The following is a 17,085-nucleotide window of genomic DNA, read 5'->3' as shown; positions in this document are numbered from 1 at the left end:
AAAAATCTTTGGAGACTTTTGAGATATTGTAAGTACACAAGAAATATATCACACTGTGCAAGTTATTTTCGGAAATTTTATTACAAAATTGTTACATATTGGAGCTTTAAAAAAGAGGAGTGGGAAGATTTTTTATCATTATAGGGTGGTTGTGTACACACACTGCGACACATTTATGTTCAAACACCATGTAAAGTGAATTTTGCATAATAGGTGCCTTTAAAAATCTTTAAAAAATGTAAATACTTCAGAGCACAGACTTAAGTCTTAAAATCTTTTTTAAAGGGAACACTTCACAGATTATTGTAGGTTTTTTTTTTAGTTTACAAAAAGCATCATAGAAATTTAAGTTTATGAAAATGTCAAATATATATTTTTATATTTTATATAAAATATATGAAGAGTTCAGATGCAAAAGCCTCTAAGTGCCATCTGAAATTTTCTTCTAGAATGATAATTTTTATCAAGCTTGTATATTTAAGTTCAGTAATTTCACTTAAATGACAATTCATAGGTAATTTTCATTGCCATTTAAGTGAAATTACTGAACTTAAATATACAAGCTTGATAAAAATTATCATTCTAGAAGAAAATTTCAGATGGCACTTAGAGGCTTTTGCATCTGAACTCTTCATATATTTTACCAAAACAAATTCAACTAAAACTTCAAGAAAATCAAATGCTAACTATCTGAATAAATTCTGAGACAAATTTTAGGTTGATATCTAAAAGAAAGAAAATGAAAATCAGTCAATTTGACCTGGACCACACAGACTGTAACCAGAAATCTAAAGTGCACGAGGGTTAAAGAGAGAAAGTCAATCTGTACTCACACATGACATTGAGCTGAACAGCAGGAGAGATGTGAGTGTGTCCGTCTACAGCACAGCTATATCTGCCTGAATCCTCTCTTCTGACTGACTGCAGCAGGAGTTCATTGTTTCTGTCTCTTCTCTCAGTTAATGGCTGTGAGTTTCTGTACCAGATGAATGTTGCTCTGTCAGTCAGAGCGCAGCTGCTTTTACATCTCAGATTGACTGAATCTCCCTCTGTCACTCTCTCAGGAGACTCCACCTGAAGATCTGAACACAACACACACATTATATCTAGTGCTGCTGTCATACACTGATTATTATTCAACATAATGCACAGAAGAAGAGATAAACCTCATCAAAGTCACCTGTGACAGTAAGAGTCACTCCAGGGTTACCAAACCAGCTTCCATCATTAGTGATGAATCTGAAATAGTACATGTGTGAATCCTTCAGTGTCACATGACTCAGTCTGACGGTGCAGTTCTGCTGTTTATCTCCCAGATACTGAAGCCTCTGACTGTATTCAGGGTCATTAGACAGATCTGGAGGCTCAACACTTTTTTTGGTCCAGAACACTTTCATGATCTGATGTCCAGTAGGGTATGTATAAGTGCATCTCATTATCACTGTTGAGTCCTTTAGTGCACAGATGTGTGAAGGACTGTAACTCACTCCCCAATCATCACTAGAAACCCCTGAAACACAGAATTCATCAAACTGTAAATGTTGTTTTATCTGTTATATTGGGCCATGAAACATACCTGCAAACTTGTATTGGGGGTATTGTTTCTCACAGTAAACTGCCATGCAGGCTAGAATTGCGAAACATTCTTGGATTATTCTTATAATTTACATTTCTCTGGGCCAATCGGAATCTTAGCACTTGCGTCATAATCTTGAAGCACACACACCATGACGCACACAGCGTCAACAACAGCTGAGCTCGCCATTTGCCTGGCTACCGTGCGAGTCTAATGGAAACTCACGCATGAATTTTCCTGCATTGAACTTGTTTTAGCGCCCGCCAAAGTGAATTTTTGTCCCGCCAAAGTCTTATTTGATCGGTGAGTAATGTAGATGAACGGCTGCGTTTGTGACAGGGCGCATGTTTTAACTAAAAGAACGACCAGAGAGAGAGAGAGAGCCGGTCGCGCGCGCGCACTCTCTGTGTAAACGACTTCACCGTCTCCAAACTAGGCGCTGTGTTGCTCTCTCTCCCTCGCACATATTAATCAAAATAAATCGACAGGGTGGTAAAAGGTCGGAAGACCAAAGTTTCGTGTGGAGCATTCGGAGATTTTTTTTCCCTGAATTATACTGCTGGGTGTGAATTGTGTTAAATAAGTTTCCTTATCTTCTCTGAAAAGCGTTCCGGACATTCAGCTGACATAAAACAATACTTTAATTAAACGAAATGTGACCTTGACCTGATTGACTACGCCACCCCCACTTATGGGATGGGGGACCCTAACAATGATGACTTTAACACAGGCAGTTCAAATGAATGAACCAGAAGTCAGAGTGCAAAAAGTTGATGCTTTATTAAAATGACAGATACAATCCTTCACAGATATGGTGGTTGAAATAACCTGATTGGTAGCACTGTTGTTCAGAAAATGTTTCACAAACTTACGAGAATAAAACAAACCAAAACCTCAAAAGAACCAAAAACAGATACCACAACAACCCCACTCAATTTAAGAAAACATCAAACAAAGAAAACAAAACAAATGAAAACAATGCACCAAACTATCAGAATTAAAGTACTTAAGAAAAATGATAAATTAAAGAAAACAAATGATGAATCTAACCTTTGAATTAATTAAGCTGGACAATTATAATGCAAATTAAATTATATAACAGAAGACAATGAGAGATATGGCACTCAAAATAAACAAATCAAACTGAAATCATAAACTGGAAAATTATAATGCAAATTAAATTATATAACAGAAGACAATGAGAGATATGGCACTCAAAATAAACAAATCAAACTGAAATCATAAACTGGAAAACACACCACATGGGAGGAAACAAAAATCAAAACCCAATAAAAATCAAAACCAATCAAACCATATATCAAACACACAAACCAATAAAGCCTCCCATACAGTGGTACACCAGTAAATAAGACAGAAAGATTTCAAAAAAATGAATACCATAAAACGCTACAACGATGACATGATTATCAGATTAACGAAAGAAAACAAAATAAATCAAAATTTCAGTGGGAAAAGAAACGATGACCACTGCCCAAAGAAGGTTTCGAAACCTGTAATTAAAACCAATTCACATTTTATTACGCATAAAAATCAACATATTCTACCTTAAAACAAACGTGTAAAATACTCACGTAGGCCTACTCAATACACTATAGTTCACTTGGTTGGCTGAGACATAAGAGTCTCGATAAGCGGCAAGAGTGAGTTGTAACGCAGTCTATTCCTTACAAACGTCCGTCAATGCTGGCACTCGTAACTCAGCCGAGTATAGACACCAATGATCCTAAAAATACACATTCTAGGTCTTTAGCACCACCCTTTACATAAATCATTAATAAACTTAACCATGCACTCACGTCGAGCGTTCTCAGATCAACAAGTCATCGGCACAGGAATGATCCTAAAAATACATTCACAGGTAGCCAAGCCCAGACGCAGGGTGACACGCACACTGCATTCTCCGATCAACAGGTCTTCAACGCAGGAATAATCCTAAGACACATTTGCAGGCACATTATACTAACTTATCTCCTATTAAGATCAACTCATAAAAAAACTTGTTTACTCACATTGAATTCAAGTACAGCATTAACACACAAGCAGTTCTTCCAACGCGCCAGTAAAAGGAGAGACCACGCACACTCGTGCATTAAGCGGAGAATGAGAACAAACGCTCTTTCATTGACACCCGCGAGACTTTAAATGCGGCCGACCCAATCACCCCACCTGCCCACTTAAAGGCATAGCATACTCATTCTGGTTACATCCACCCCCTCTTTCAAAAGTCGCCGTCCCGGTGACAGCGCTTATCCCCATCATACCCATCCTAGTCCCAAGGTCTAAAAGGGACATATAGGCAACTTACGGAGGCTGAACTTTGGGGGGCTTGATCTTCCAAGGGTTGTACCGGCCTTGGCAGATTAAATGGATTTGTATGCTGGCCAGCCCTCGTTCTAACCGACCGACGTAAACCAAGTTCTGCCCGCCCCGGCTCAGGTTCCCGTTCTAAATGATCGTAAAGTCCAGGAACTGGCTCTAGGGAGTCTGGGGAATCAAGTACCTGTTCCACTGGACACTGGAAATCTGGGGGATCAATGACTTGTTCAGTTAAACACCTGCCCAACTCCCGCTCACCCACATCTTGCCCAACTACTGCTGGACCTCCCTCCTGGGCTACACGTAGAACCGTAGTCTCCTCCTCTGACATTTCATCCTCCTCAGCTAATTGCCTCCAATGACCATGCTCCGGCGACAGCAATCCTGCTGGGGGACAATTTGCCTCAACCTCACATTCATCCAAGGGTACATACCCATCAGGAAGCTCTCGCAATTCCGAGCGGTGGACATTCTTCACGTACCCCACGGTGTCTTGCGGTCTTACCTTATACACAGTGCCCACCCCATCCAAACACTCTACTACCTCATACACCTTCGCGCCCCACACATCCTGAATCTTATGCCGGCCTGGGAAATGATTCTTACAAAGAACCCGAGTACCAACTGGCAAAAGAGGCACAGATTCTGGATGGTGACGTGCTCGCTGGGCTGCTGCCACCCCCAGCTGCTGCCTAGCCTTAACGTACACAGAGGCCAAATGGTCCCGATGACTCGCCACCCAGTCTTGGACAGTCACTGGTGTACTCCCGTCCTCTATCCCTAAAAGGGCATCCACGGGAAGCTTTGGCTTCTGGCCAAACATAAGCTCGTAGGGAGAGTAGCCGGTGGATTGATGGGCGCAGGTATTGTAGGCAAAAAGTAACTGTGGTAAAGACTGAGGCCATACCCTTTTCTTTTCAATGGGCAAAGTGCGCAATAGATCATGCAAAGTGCGATTAAACCTTTCGCACTGCCCATTTCCCTCAGGATGATATGCTGTAGTCCTACTCTTCTGGACCCCGTATAGATGACACAGTCGCTTAAGCAATTCTCCCTCAAAATTCCGCCCCTGATCTGAATGAATGCGTTTTGGCACCCCATAAACATAGAACCACCTCTCAGTCAGGATACGGACCACAGTGCTTGCCTTTTGGTCTCGAGTTGGATAAGCTTGGGTAAACTTAGAAAACACGTCAGTAATAGGGGTGTAACGATACACAAAACTGACGGTTCGGTACGTCCCACGGTTTTGACGTCTCGGTTCGGTTCGGTTCGGTTCATTTAGGTGGAGTGGGGGGTTTAGAAAGCTAAAATTGTTTTTGTTTTTAAACAGATAATTTAATTAACAAATTGTGTCCTTGTCTTTAAATTAATTCAATTACAAGTAAACGTTTCGCAAGGATAAAACTAATTATCTGCTAATGCTGTAAACTATATAGGAGCCCTTACTTGCACATTACTATAACATTAAAGCTTAACAACAGAGCCAAGACTTTTAGCCTAAATTCAGTTGCTATTTATTTTTAGATATAATAATAATCAACACTCAAGTAACAAATTGTATGAAAACATGTAAACTGCACATAAGGCAGTTTTTACATTAACATATGTTTTTACTCTAATTTATTATTGAAATATAATAATTTACACAGTTGCTGTCATTTTCATGACAGATATTTTAAACATACATAAAATAATCAAGATGTCATTAACAGGTTAAGTAAAATATAATATATAGGCTAATATAGTGCATTTATTTAGTGAAAGAGTTCATTTCCTTAGCAAACCAACAAGCTGTGGACACTGAATGACTTGCCTGAGGTAAATAAAGCTATGTGAAAAAAGAAGCGTTTTATTGACATATTTCCGCTGTTGAAACACTGACTGAGCGATTACACGAGTTATGATGCCTTTCAGTAAGTATACTGTATCTTTCAACATACCTTCAGGTGTCCATTCATGTTTATTCTGTAACTGAGGAAGAGAATCGCGTTTACTCGCGCTCCGCGCTGCCGCTTGAAATGAGGAGCCTAGTAGCCTACGGTGATCTGTCACGCCACATCAAAGAGCGCCAAAACGACATTTAATGTTTGAATTTCGTCATCAAATAGACAGAATTTGAAAGATTACACCTTGCTTATTATCGAATGTAACAAAACACTGAGCTTATTGCGATTAAATGTGGTTAATGGTGGTTAGGCAACGCTGTATTCGTTGTGTACACATAAGACATGAGGTCCAATGAGCCGGGACAGCAGGGGGCGGGGCAGCAGGGGGCGGGGCGGGCGTGTTCGGTACGCCATGAGAGTATCGCGATTCGTATCGTGGGTGGTGTATCGCGGTTTTTCGGTTCGGTTCGAATATCGTTACACCCCTAGTCAGTAACTACGAGCACATTCTCACATCCATTACTTGCCCGCTCCAAGAGTGTAAAGTCAATCGCGAGAATTTCCAAAGGCTTTGAAGCCATCAAATGTCCCATAGTTGTCCGAACTTTAGGGCGTAAAGCCTTAGCGACCACACAGCGCTCACATTTGATACACCATTGCTCAACATCGTGACGCAGATTGGGCCAGAAACATCTCTCTCTCACCAGAGTGGTTGTCCTCTCTATACCTTGATGCCCGTGATGGTCATGAAGGCCCTCCAACACTTCCTTCCGTAAAACCCCAGGCAACAACACCTGAAGCACTCTAACCTTTCCTGGAGCCAAAAAAACTTCCCTATACAAAACTCCATCTACCTGTCGAACACGTTTCCACTGGCGAACAAGCTCCATTACTTCCCTAGACTCCCTAGCTCTTTCATAACGAGTAGGGACCACTCCTCTTCGCCAATATTTCAAAAATGCAGAAATATGCATGTCTGCCGCCTGAAGAGCTTGCATATCTGCCTTCTCACGAGAGGGCAGAACTGCTATTTCTGAGGCTAAGGTACAGTCCAAAGCAGAGCTTAAACACTGAACTAATGAAAGCTCGTGGGGTACGGTTATACCAGAAGCAATTTCCCTGACCCTTTCAGAAGCTGGATTCACAGGCAGGCGGGAGAGTGCATCCGCATTGCGATTGGCTGTACCAGGACGATATTTCAGCTCAAAATCAAACAACGCCAACTGTGAGGCCCACCGCTGCTCTACGGCAGCCAACTTGGCAGTCTGCAGATAACTCAAAGGATTGTTATCTGTAAACACCACGAACTTGACACCCAGCAAGTATTCCCGAAACTTCTCGGAGACGGCCCACTTAAGGGCCAAGAGCTCCAATTTCATTGAACTGTATTATATTTTAATTATACTATATTTCTTTCTGCAGGGCGCAGACCCCGACTGGCGTAAGCGATAGGCCTCCGCTGCCCCTCCTGTTCTTGAGACAATACGGCACCAAGGCCGACCTGGCTAGCGTCTATCTCTAACACAAATGGCTTAGTGAAATCAGCATAGCCTAAAACTGGGGCCTCTACCAGCGACTTCTTCAAAGCCACAAAGGCATTCTCCACAACTTCGGTCCACCGTCCTTCCAACAGAGTATTAGTACCTGAACCTCGCTTCTTTCCCTTACCTTGGAGCTCCCCTACTAATCGATGTAGAGGTGCTGCCAATTGAGCAAAACCCTCTACAAACCTTCTGTAGTATGATGCAAAACCCAAAAAGGAGCGTAACTCCAAAAGATTACTGGGCCGCTTCCAGTTGGCTACAGCGCTGATCTTCTCTGGGTCAGTAGACACTCCCTGGGAGGAAATTATGTGGCCAAGGTACCTAACCCTTTTTTGGAAAAAATGGCATTTCTGGAACTTCAATTTTAGATTATTTTGTTGAAGACGTCCCAAAACCATCTCCAACCGCTGAAGATGTTGTTCAAAGGAACCAGAAAAGATGACGATGTCATCCAAATATAGCAAAAGTGACTGGAACCGTTGATCACCAAAAATCCTCTCCATAAGCCTCTGGAAAGTACTGGGTGCATTGCACAAACCAAAAGGCATTCGATTGTATTCAAAAAGCCCAAATGGAGTGCAGAAAGCGGTCTTCTCCTTATCCCGTTCAATCACTGGAACTTGGTTGTACCCACTCGCCAAGTCAAGAGTAGAAAACCACTTAGAACCTGTTAGCGCATCAAGCGATTCCTCAATCCTTGGAAGTGGGTAAGCATCTTTCCGTGTTTTTGCATTGAGTTGGCGGTAATCAACACAAAGACGGATACTCCCATCTTTTTTTTGCACAATCACAATAGGTGATGAGTAGGGGCTACAACTAGGCCGAACTACACCCTGTTCAAGCAGCTCACTAATATGAGTTTTAACTTGCTCATACTGAGAGGGAGGCAACCGACGATACCGCTGCCGAACAGGAGCATTGTCTAGCACTGGAATCTCATGTTGGACTAGGTGAGTACACCCCAAGTCACCCTCTTTTTTACTAAACACGGAACTAAAACGGGTCAAAAGGCATTTAGCCTGCTGAGACTGAGCAGTGGATAACGAAGGCCATGACGCCTCATTAAAATCCAAGGATAACCCGCTACCTGCCTCCATGACCTGATTACAACTCACCATGTCCTGACTATTCACACTCTCCTCCAACTCCGGTTCCAGAACTGACTGCAGATTGACCATATACAGCTGGCCTAAAAGAGTTTTTGGCCTAAGCCATTGGTCCTTCTCTCCCAAATTTACTACAGGAACATGAACTACACCCTGCTCTACTGGTAATAAACTCTTTGAGATAAGGATATTCGCAGGTAGTGCCCCTTCCTCACCTATTGAGGGCTCCAAGAATACAGAAGTAATAACACGTGCCATACCTTGACAACCATTTATAGGAACCCATTGAAGGGAACCCGCTGGCACTCGTATAGCCGGTCCTGCCCTTACAACTGCCTTCCCCAAGAACCCAGACTAGTCAGAGCTAAACTTTGGCACTCCAAAAGGGCCTGCTTCCACTCCTTCCCTGCTTGCTTAACCGTGAGGGAGGAAAATAAACGCTCTTCATATTGGCAGAAAAGCTCTTGATAGCAACAGTTCAAAACATTCATGCCCAAGAGACCTGGGACTGCAAGCTTTTGTTGCCGTATAAGAGGATCTAGTGGATCTCTCATAATTAGTATCCCCATTTTAGGTAGAATTTTACCCAAAACCTCGACTTCCAGCTCCAAGTAGCCACAATAGGGAATGTCCAGCCCATTAGCAGCCTTCAACCGTAACCAGCTGCAAGGTTTCAAACATTCCCTGATATGCAATGGAAATGCAGACTCAAAGAAGCTCTCTGTGACCATTGACACCATAGATCCAGTGTCCAGTAAGCAGGGAGTTTTCACACCCCCAAAACAAACTTCCACTATAGGGCACTGCCCAATAAGTTGGACCACATCTTCCTCAAATACCCCTTTAGAGCCAAAAGGACCCCCCTCTGGTGCCAAGCTCCCAACACCAGAGGGTGCTAGTTTCCCGGCTGCACTGGGGTTTCCTGTACAACCGTTTGATCTCGCACCTGAGATGACTGTCCCTGGCCAATTCCTACCCCCTCTCTCACACTCACGTGCATGCCTGCTAAGTCAGATCTGCAAAACCTTGCAATATGACCAGCTTTATTGCAACGCATGCAGATCGGCTTACCATCGGCTTGGAAACGGGCAGAACCCAGCCGGGAGCCAACAGCACCCCCTACAGGATTTGATGGATTTATACTCAAGTGCTTCAAAATAGCATCCAGCTGCGCCTGTTGTTTACGGAGACAATCTTTAAGCTCGCCCAATTCATTAGTGGATTCGGAGGAAAATCGATTTGACCTATACGTCTCCACCACCTGAACGTCTGCAGCGCAAGAATGAGCTCGAGATCTTACACTAGGGGTGTCTCCCTCGTCTGCCCACCGTATAGCCTCAGCACGAACCTCCAGAAATGACATCTCAGCATTTAACCGCACCTGTCGTTTCAGCTCCCTACGAAGGGTATTATCACGCATATGTTCAATAAACTGATCACGTAATGTGTGGTCTGGGTTACAAATACCTGTCAAGTTCTTACGTTTCATTGCCTCCATTAGAGCCATGAGAGCGTGCGAGTATTCACGGAGCGACTCTCCCTCCAGCTGGCGGCGTTGAAAAAACTGCTTCTGCAAACCAACCAAAGACTGAGAACAACCATACATATCAAGCAAGATTGTAAAGATTTTTTCAGGATCATCCCTATCACTAGAAGGGTGAAACTTTACTTCAGCCTTAGCTTCTCCATCTAAAAGATCATAGACGAACAAAGCTTTCTCGGCCACAGGGACTGGACGAACTATCAAAGACCGACGTACTTCTTCAACCCAATCTTCCACCGTCAATAAATCAATAGACCTCCTCCCAGAAAACCTGGGACACTTTCTTTCACGTGGAACACAAACATAACGTTCAGATACCGGAATGTTAGCAGATGGACGGGCACCAACATCACGTCTAGGACTAGCAGATTGAGCCTCACCAACAACCTCCACGGGCCTCCTTACGAGTTCTTGTCGAAGTTGCTGGTTATCTGTCTGCAATTGTTGTACCAATTCAGTCAAGACTTTAAGTTGTTCCTCCATAGTGATCTGTAACATACACACAAAAGCAACCCAGAAAACAACTGACGATGGATGAGGATCACTGCTCGTAACAAAATACATTTTTTCGGTCTTTTGCAACCACCGTTTCTTTCCCCACCCCACAAAATACACACTTTAAAACAACACAACCATTTGCACTCAGCCTTCTTTAATATATAATCCTGCCGACTACGCCAAGTGTGACCTTGACCTGATTGACTACGCCACCCCCACTTATGGGATGGGGGACCCTAACAATGATGACTTTAACACAGGCAGTTCAAATGAATGAACCAGAAGTCAGAGTGCAAAAAGTTGATGCTTTATTAAAATGACAGATACAATCCTTCACAGATATGGTGGTTGAAATAACCTGATTGGTAGCACTGTTGTTCAGAAAATGTTTCACAAACTTACGAGAATAAAACAAACCAAAACCTCAAAAGAACCAAAAACAGATACCACAACAACCCCACTCAATTTAAGAAAACATCAAACAAAGAAAACAAAACAAATGAAAACAATGCACCAAACTATCAGAATTAAAGTACTTAAGAAAAATGATAAATTAAAGAAAACAAATGATGAATCTAACCTTTGAATTAATTAAGCTGGACAATTATAATGCAAATTAAATTATATAACAGAAGACAATGAGAGATATGGCACTCAAAATAAACAAATCAAACTGAAATCATAAACTGGAAAATTATAATGCAAATTAAATTATATAACAGAAGACAATGAGAGATATGGCACTCAAAATAAACAAATCAAACTGAAATCATAAACTGGAAAACACACCACATGGGAGGAAACAAAAATCAAAACCCAATAAAAATCAAAACCAATCAAACCATATATCAAACACACAAACCAATAAAGCCTCCCATACAGTGGTACACCAGTAAATAAGACAGAAAGATTTCAAAAAAATGAATACCATAAAACGCTACAACGATGACATGATTATCCAATTAACGAAAGAAAACAAAATAAATCAAAATTTCAGTGGGAAAAGAAACGATGACCACCGCCCAAAGAAGGTTTCGAAACCTGTAATTAAAACCAATTCACATTTTATTACGCATAAAAATCAACATATTCTACCTTAAAACAAACGTGTAAAATACTCACGTAGGCCTACTCAATACACTATAGTTCACTTGGTTGGCTGAGACATAAGAGTCTCGATAAGCGGCAAGAGTGAGTTGTAACGCAGTCTATTCCTTACAAACGTCCGTCAATGCTGGCACTCGTAACTCAGCCGAGTATAGACACCAATGATCCTAAAAATACACATTCTAGGTCTTTAGCACCACCCTTTACATAAATCATTAATAAACTTAACCATGCACTCACGTCGAGCGTTCTCAGATCAACAAGTCATCGGCACAGGAATGATCCTAAAAATACATTCACAGGTAGCCAAGCCCAGACGCAGGGTGACACGCACACTGCATTCTCCGATCAACAGGTCTTCAACGCAGGAATAATCCTAAGACACATTTGCAGGCACATTATACTAACTTATCTCCTATTAAGATCAACTCATAAAAAAACTTGTTTACTCACATTGAATTCAAGTACAGCATTAACACACAAGCAGTTCTTCCAACGCGCCAGTAAAAGGAGAGACCACGCACACTCGTGCATTAAGCGGAGAATGAGAACAAACGCTCTTTCATTGACACCCGCGAGACTTTAAATGCGGCCGACCCAATCACCCCACCTGCCCACTTAAAGGCATAGCATACTCATTCTGGTTACAGAAATAAAACTATACAGTGATGAAATGTTTTCTATGTTGACAACTTGACACAAATCTTGGCTGTCCATGTCCTAACTGCTGGGATAATCACACAACGCGCACGACACGTCCAATTCGCGAACTAATAATGACTCCTTTGAACCGATTCATTTTAATGAATCGTTAAAACAACTGATCTTTCCAACAGTGAACTCAGGAGAGGTCTGAATCGGTGTATAACTAATCAGTAACACTTTACAATAAGGTTCTATTTATTACATACATTATATAAAAAGTACAGTTTGCTAACTCAAGCTTAAACTTTAAAATAAATAAAACCACTTTTAAAAAAAAACATTTTTCCACACAGTGCTATCAAGAATCGATAAGAGAATCGTTAAAGAATTGGATCGATAATCAGAATTGTCAGTGGCATTATTATTGGTAAAATCTTATCAAATCCCATCCCTATGTGAAGACAGTAAAATTATAATCAAACATTAAAGAACATACATGTTTTTTTTTTTAAGAGTAAAAAGATGCTAACATGAGGTCTTATTGTGTCACTGTCAGTCTTGTTATGTCAGTGCAAAACTAGGGTATGCAGATTCATTATTATTATTATTATACATCATTCATCAGCATGCATTGATTAATCCCATCATGGCATGTATAAAAAAAAAAGTTAGTCAAATTAACACTGCTCGGTGTTCATATGGGAACCACCAGCAGGGTGTTAAAAGTAACACTGAAGCAGTGTTAGAGTTAATTAGATAATTAAGTGATTAATTGAGTGATGATTGTTGGATTATTGAAGACACCTGATGATAACAAGCAGAATCACTGAAGAAAAGAGAAACAAAAGAACTACAACTGACTTCTGGACACAGCTTTAGATGAAATCAACTGAAAAGACATGAAATCGCTCTTATTATAAACCAGTTTGACCTTATTTCTGTCATTCCTCTACAGAAGTTCTTTTTGAGAGTGAACACATTTTTTGATGTTGAAGTTTTATTGAAAATGTTTGGTCACCATTATGGTGATCAGTGTTTCCTCTAGTTGGGTGGTTTGACAATTTATATATTGTTTTTATGTTAGTTGTTGTCTTTGTAACAGTGTTTACTGAAACACATAATTTGTTGCAAAGGAAACCATAAACAAAGATATGATATATATTTTATCATCATAAAAAAATTTTGACAAATGTCACAACTGACCAAAAGTGGTCACTTGTTATTAACAGATATTTACCATCAATTTTTTTTTTTTTTTCAATACCAAACATTCAGAATTTTAACTTCTAAATGCATTGTGAGAAAACCAACCACAGCCACACACACTAACATCAAGAAGCAGCTTATGAATCACAACAATGGTGACATGCTTCATGCTGCAATGCATGCTGGGAGCCATTAGTTTTATACTATGGTGGCTCCCAGCATGCATTGCTGCAGGAAGCATGTCACCATTGTTGAGATTCATATGCTAATTCTTGATGTCTGTATGTGTCTTCAATAATAAGCTCCACAATGTCATTAAAAAAAAAAAAAATCATAATTCAGAATATCTGTTCTGTGGCAAGAAATGATCATTGGTTGAAAAAATTATATTTTAATAACAACTAACCATTTTTGGTAAATAGTGAGATTAGTGAATCATTCTACTTCATGACGGTTAAAACTACATCACTTGATCATCTTTGTTTCTGGCATACCTTGTAACAAAATTATGTGTTTTGGTAAACACTGTTACAAAGAGCACAAACTTGCATAGCATAGCAAAGCCAAGAGTCAAACTGCACAACTAAAGCAAACACCGATCACCATAATGGTGAGTGTACTAAAACATATTATTTCCAATAAAACATCAACATCTACACCTCTATTAAAGGTGAACTAAGTAACTTTTTTACCTTAACTGAACAGCTTCGGAGTCATTGGAATGGTTATATTACTTATTTCGGGTTGAATGGTGGTCGTTTCGCACCCCCCTGGTGCCCGTGAGCGTAAAATACGCACTTGCAACTTTGGGCCGGCGGGCCGCCGGCCGCTGCGTTAGAAAGTCTCGCGTGATATCAGGTCTCGCGATGTAAACAATTGCTTTACGGCCAAAAGAAATCTGCTAAAATGCTGTCATTATTGCGCTCCCTCACGCTGTCCGAACCCGAATGAAGAAGACGTTTTAAAGAATGTCCCATCTGCTTTGATGTCGTTGATCTATAGCCTCTGGTGTCTGAGAATCACCAACGAGTTTTTACGACAGTGTTGTCAAATATCTATTCCGAAGCTGTGGGGGGAGCTCTAGAGAGAAACCTGCGAGCAAAAAGCGAGAATACAGCGAAGAAATCCCGAAACTACTGAGTGCTGCTTTAATTCTCAATAACTAGTTGGTAATAAGTGAAGCTGGTAATGCTGTTTGTGGAGTTGTTTAATCCTCCTCTGCTGAGATCTTGAGACATTTAATGTCGTCTTTTGTCTTCAGTTGATTTCATCTCCGGAAGTCAGTTGTAGTTCTTGTGTTTCTCTTTTCTTCAGTGATTCTGCTTGTTATCATCAGGTGTCTTCAATGCTCAATCATCGCTCAATTAATCACTTAATTATCTAATTAACTCTAACACTGCATCAGTGTTACTTTTAACACCCTGCTGGTGGTTCCCATATAAACACCGAGCGGTGTTAAATTTAACACCGGGAATTTACTGTGTATTGTGTTAAATTTGACAACATGTGCCCTTTTTAACACAACTCTTTTTAGAGTGTACTTATGAAAATATTGTTTTATCAGTTACACTGGACCATGAAAATATGACAATACTTTATTACTATTGGAAACATCGACTCATTACAGGAAATATAAGCTCATCTTCTCAGAATCTATGGAGTGATGAATGCACAGCAAAAACTCCAGTGTTAAATGAACTCTCCTGGGAGTTTATATGGCTCCGGACTCAAGAGTGTTAAAGTGTTAAAATACGAGTGTTAAATTAACACTCAAGAGTGTTAAAGTTAATGAGATAATTAAGTGATTCATTGAGTGATGATTGAGCATTATTGAAGATACCTGATGTTAACAAGCAGAATCACTGAAGGAGAAAAAGCACAATTTTAAGTCACCATTATGGAGATCCGTGTTTGCTTTAGTTGGGCTCTTGACCCTTACATGTTTAACTTTAGTTTTTATTTGGTTGTTGTATCTGAATTATAACTACCAGATGAACAAAGAGAAAAGTTGATCAGGTGGTGTTGGTTATGTTTTGACATCATCATCATTTGACCTGAATCGCTAAACTCATTCAGAGTCTAATCTCTGGCTTAAATGTATATTGTTAATTACAGCATCACTGTGATTCTACAGTACAAAATCCAGAATTTTCTAAATAATCCAACGGATGTTTTAAAAGTTGTTCTGATGAAGATAAAAATCTTTCTTTTAGGCACACACAGACATCAAGAATCAGTGTATGAATCTCAACAATGGTGACAAACAGAATATTCAATTAGGAAAAGGAAATTACTAAGACACTTCAGATCATAATTTATTCATACCGCAATGCATGATGGGAGCCATAAATTAGTTTTGATTGGTGGCACCCAGAATGCACTGCAACATGCTTTATTATTGTCACCATTGTTGAGATTCACAGGCTGATTATTGATGTCAGTGTGTCTCAATAAATTTATTTACAAAGTCTTTTGATCAGAACAACTTTTGAGGAATATTTTGGATTATATTAAAAATGCTGAAAATTGTTTGATATAGAATCACAGGCTGCTGTAATCAACAAGTTAGTCATAACTCTCGAAATGAGATTTGTGATTCAGGTCAATTTATGATTATGTCAAAACATAACCTGATCACCTTTCCTCTTTTTTTTCATCTGGCAGTTATAACTCAGATACAACAGCCAAACAAAATCTAAAGTTAATGATTAAAGGGTCAAGAGCCCAACTAAAGCAAACACTGATCACCATAATGGTGGCTTAATTTTCTCCTTCAGTGATTCTGCTTGTTAACATCAGGTGTCTTCAATAATGGTCAATCATCACTCAATGAATCACTTAATTAGCTCATTAACTTTAACACTCTTGAGTGTTAATTTAACACTCATATTTTAACACTTTAACACTCTTGAGTCTGGAGCCATATAAACTCCCAGGAGATTTCATTTAACACTGGAGTTTTTGCTGTGTGTGAATAAATAATCTCAGTGTGAATGACTTCTTCAGCTTTGATGGACGGTGTTGCAGAAAAGCAGAAGTAAATGTACAGAGACAAGAGGAGTGAAGAGAGAACCAAGAAATCAGCCGCGAACAACATGACGCACTCTCAAATAATGAAATATATGACAAATAAGACAAAAATAATCAAAGTTGATATATTAAAAACCCAATGCCATTAAAATATTAGTTTTGTGGCTTTTAGTTCTTATCTATCAGCTCAGAGCTCATTTATGCTAGTGAACTCCTTTGACATGATAAATATTCAACATGTACACATTCACTTCCAAGAACTTGAGCCAAACATATTCACGATCTGCTGCTACAGTGATTTTTGTCCAATCAAATGCTCTGAACTTTGAGAAAGTCCCTCCCCTTAAACCATGTGACACTGATGAGCAAGTAGCAAAAGACTATTGGACATTTCTAAAAGGAGCGTTTGACATGTTCAACACAAACTTCCTGTTTCAGAGAGAAATATGTGAGAACAGGACAGAAGAAAGTGCAGATCAGCCGCTCATGAGGCCTTAAATAAAACATCAGAGTGTTTCTAATGTGAATGTAAGAGAGACTCACCGTGAATCATGAGCAGAAAGAATATCAGAGGAAGAGGAGGAGCCATTCTGACCCACATCAG

General features: G+C 40.2%; 1 protein-coding gene across 1 annotated transcript; it reads right to left on the bottom strand.

The window, feature by feature from the left end:
• Positions 1–761: 761 nt before the first annotated feature.
• On the bottom strand, positions 762–17,085 carry LOC309493840 (uncharacterized protein). Its single transcript, XM_082163108.1, has 3 exons — positions 17,025–17,085; positions 1,181–1,510; positions 762–1,082 (listed from the first exon to the last, which is right to left on the bottom strand). The coding sequence occupies exons 1-3, from the start codon at positions 17,080–17,082 to the stop codon at positions 805–807; spliced, it is 666 nt and encodes a 221-aa protein (XP_082019234.1). The 5' UTR covers positions 17,083–17,085; the 3' UTR covers positions 762–804.

The sequence above is a fragment of the Leuciscus leuciscus genome, assembly GCF_965113295.1.
Source record: "Leuciscus leuciscus genome assembly, chromosome: 3".
Taxonomy (NCBI): domain Eukaryota; kingdom Metazoa; phylum Chordata; class Actinopteri; order Cypriniformes; family Leuciscidae; genus Leuciscus; species Leuciscus leuciscus.
Note: the sequence above shows the minus strand (reverse complement) of the source record. Positions and strands in the feature narration are given on the sequence as shown.

Coding starts and splice junctions, on each gene's coding strand:
- LOC309493840 (XM_082163108.1), bottom strand. CDS start 17,082: ATGTGGGTCAGAATGGCTCCTCCTCTTCCTCTGATATTCTTTCTGCTC. Junction 1,511..17,024: donor CTTTCTGCTCATGATTCACG/GTGAGTCTCTCT, acceptor TCTGTGTTTCAG/GGGTTTCTAGTGATGATTGG. Junction 1,083..1,180: donor AGTGACTCTTACTGTCACAG/GTGACTTTGATG, acceptor TGTTGTGTTCAG/ATCTTCAGGTGGAGTCTCCT.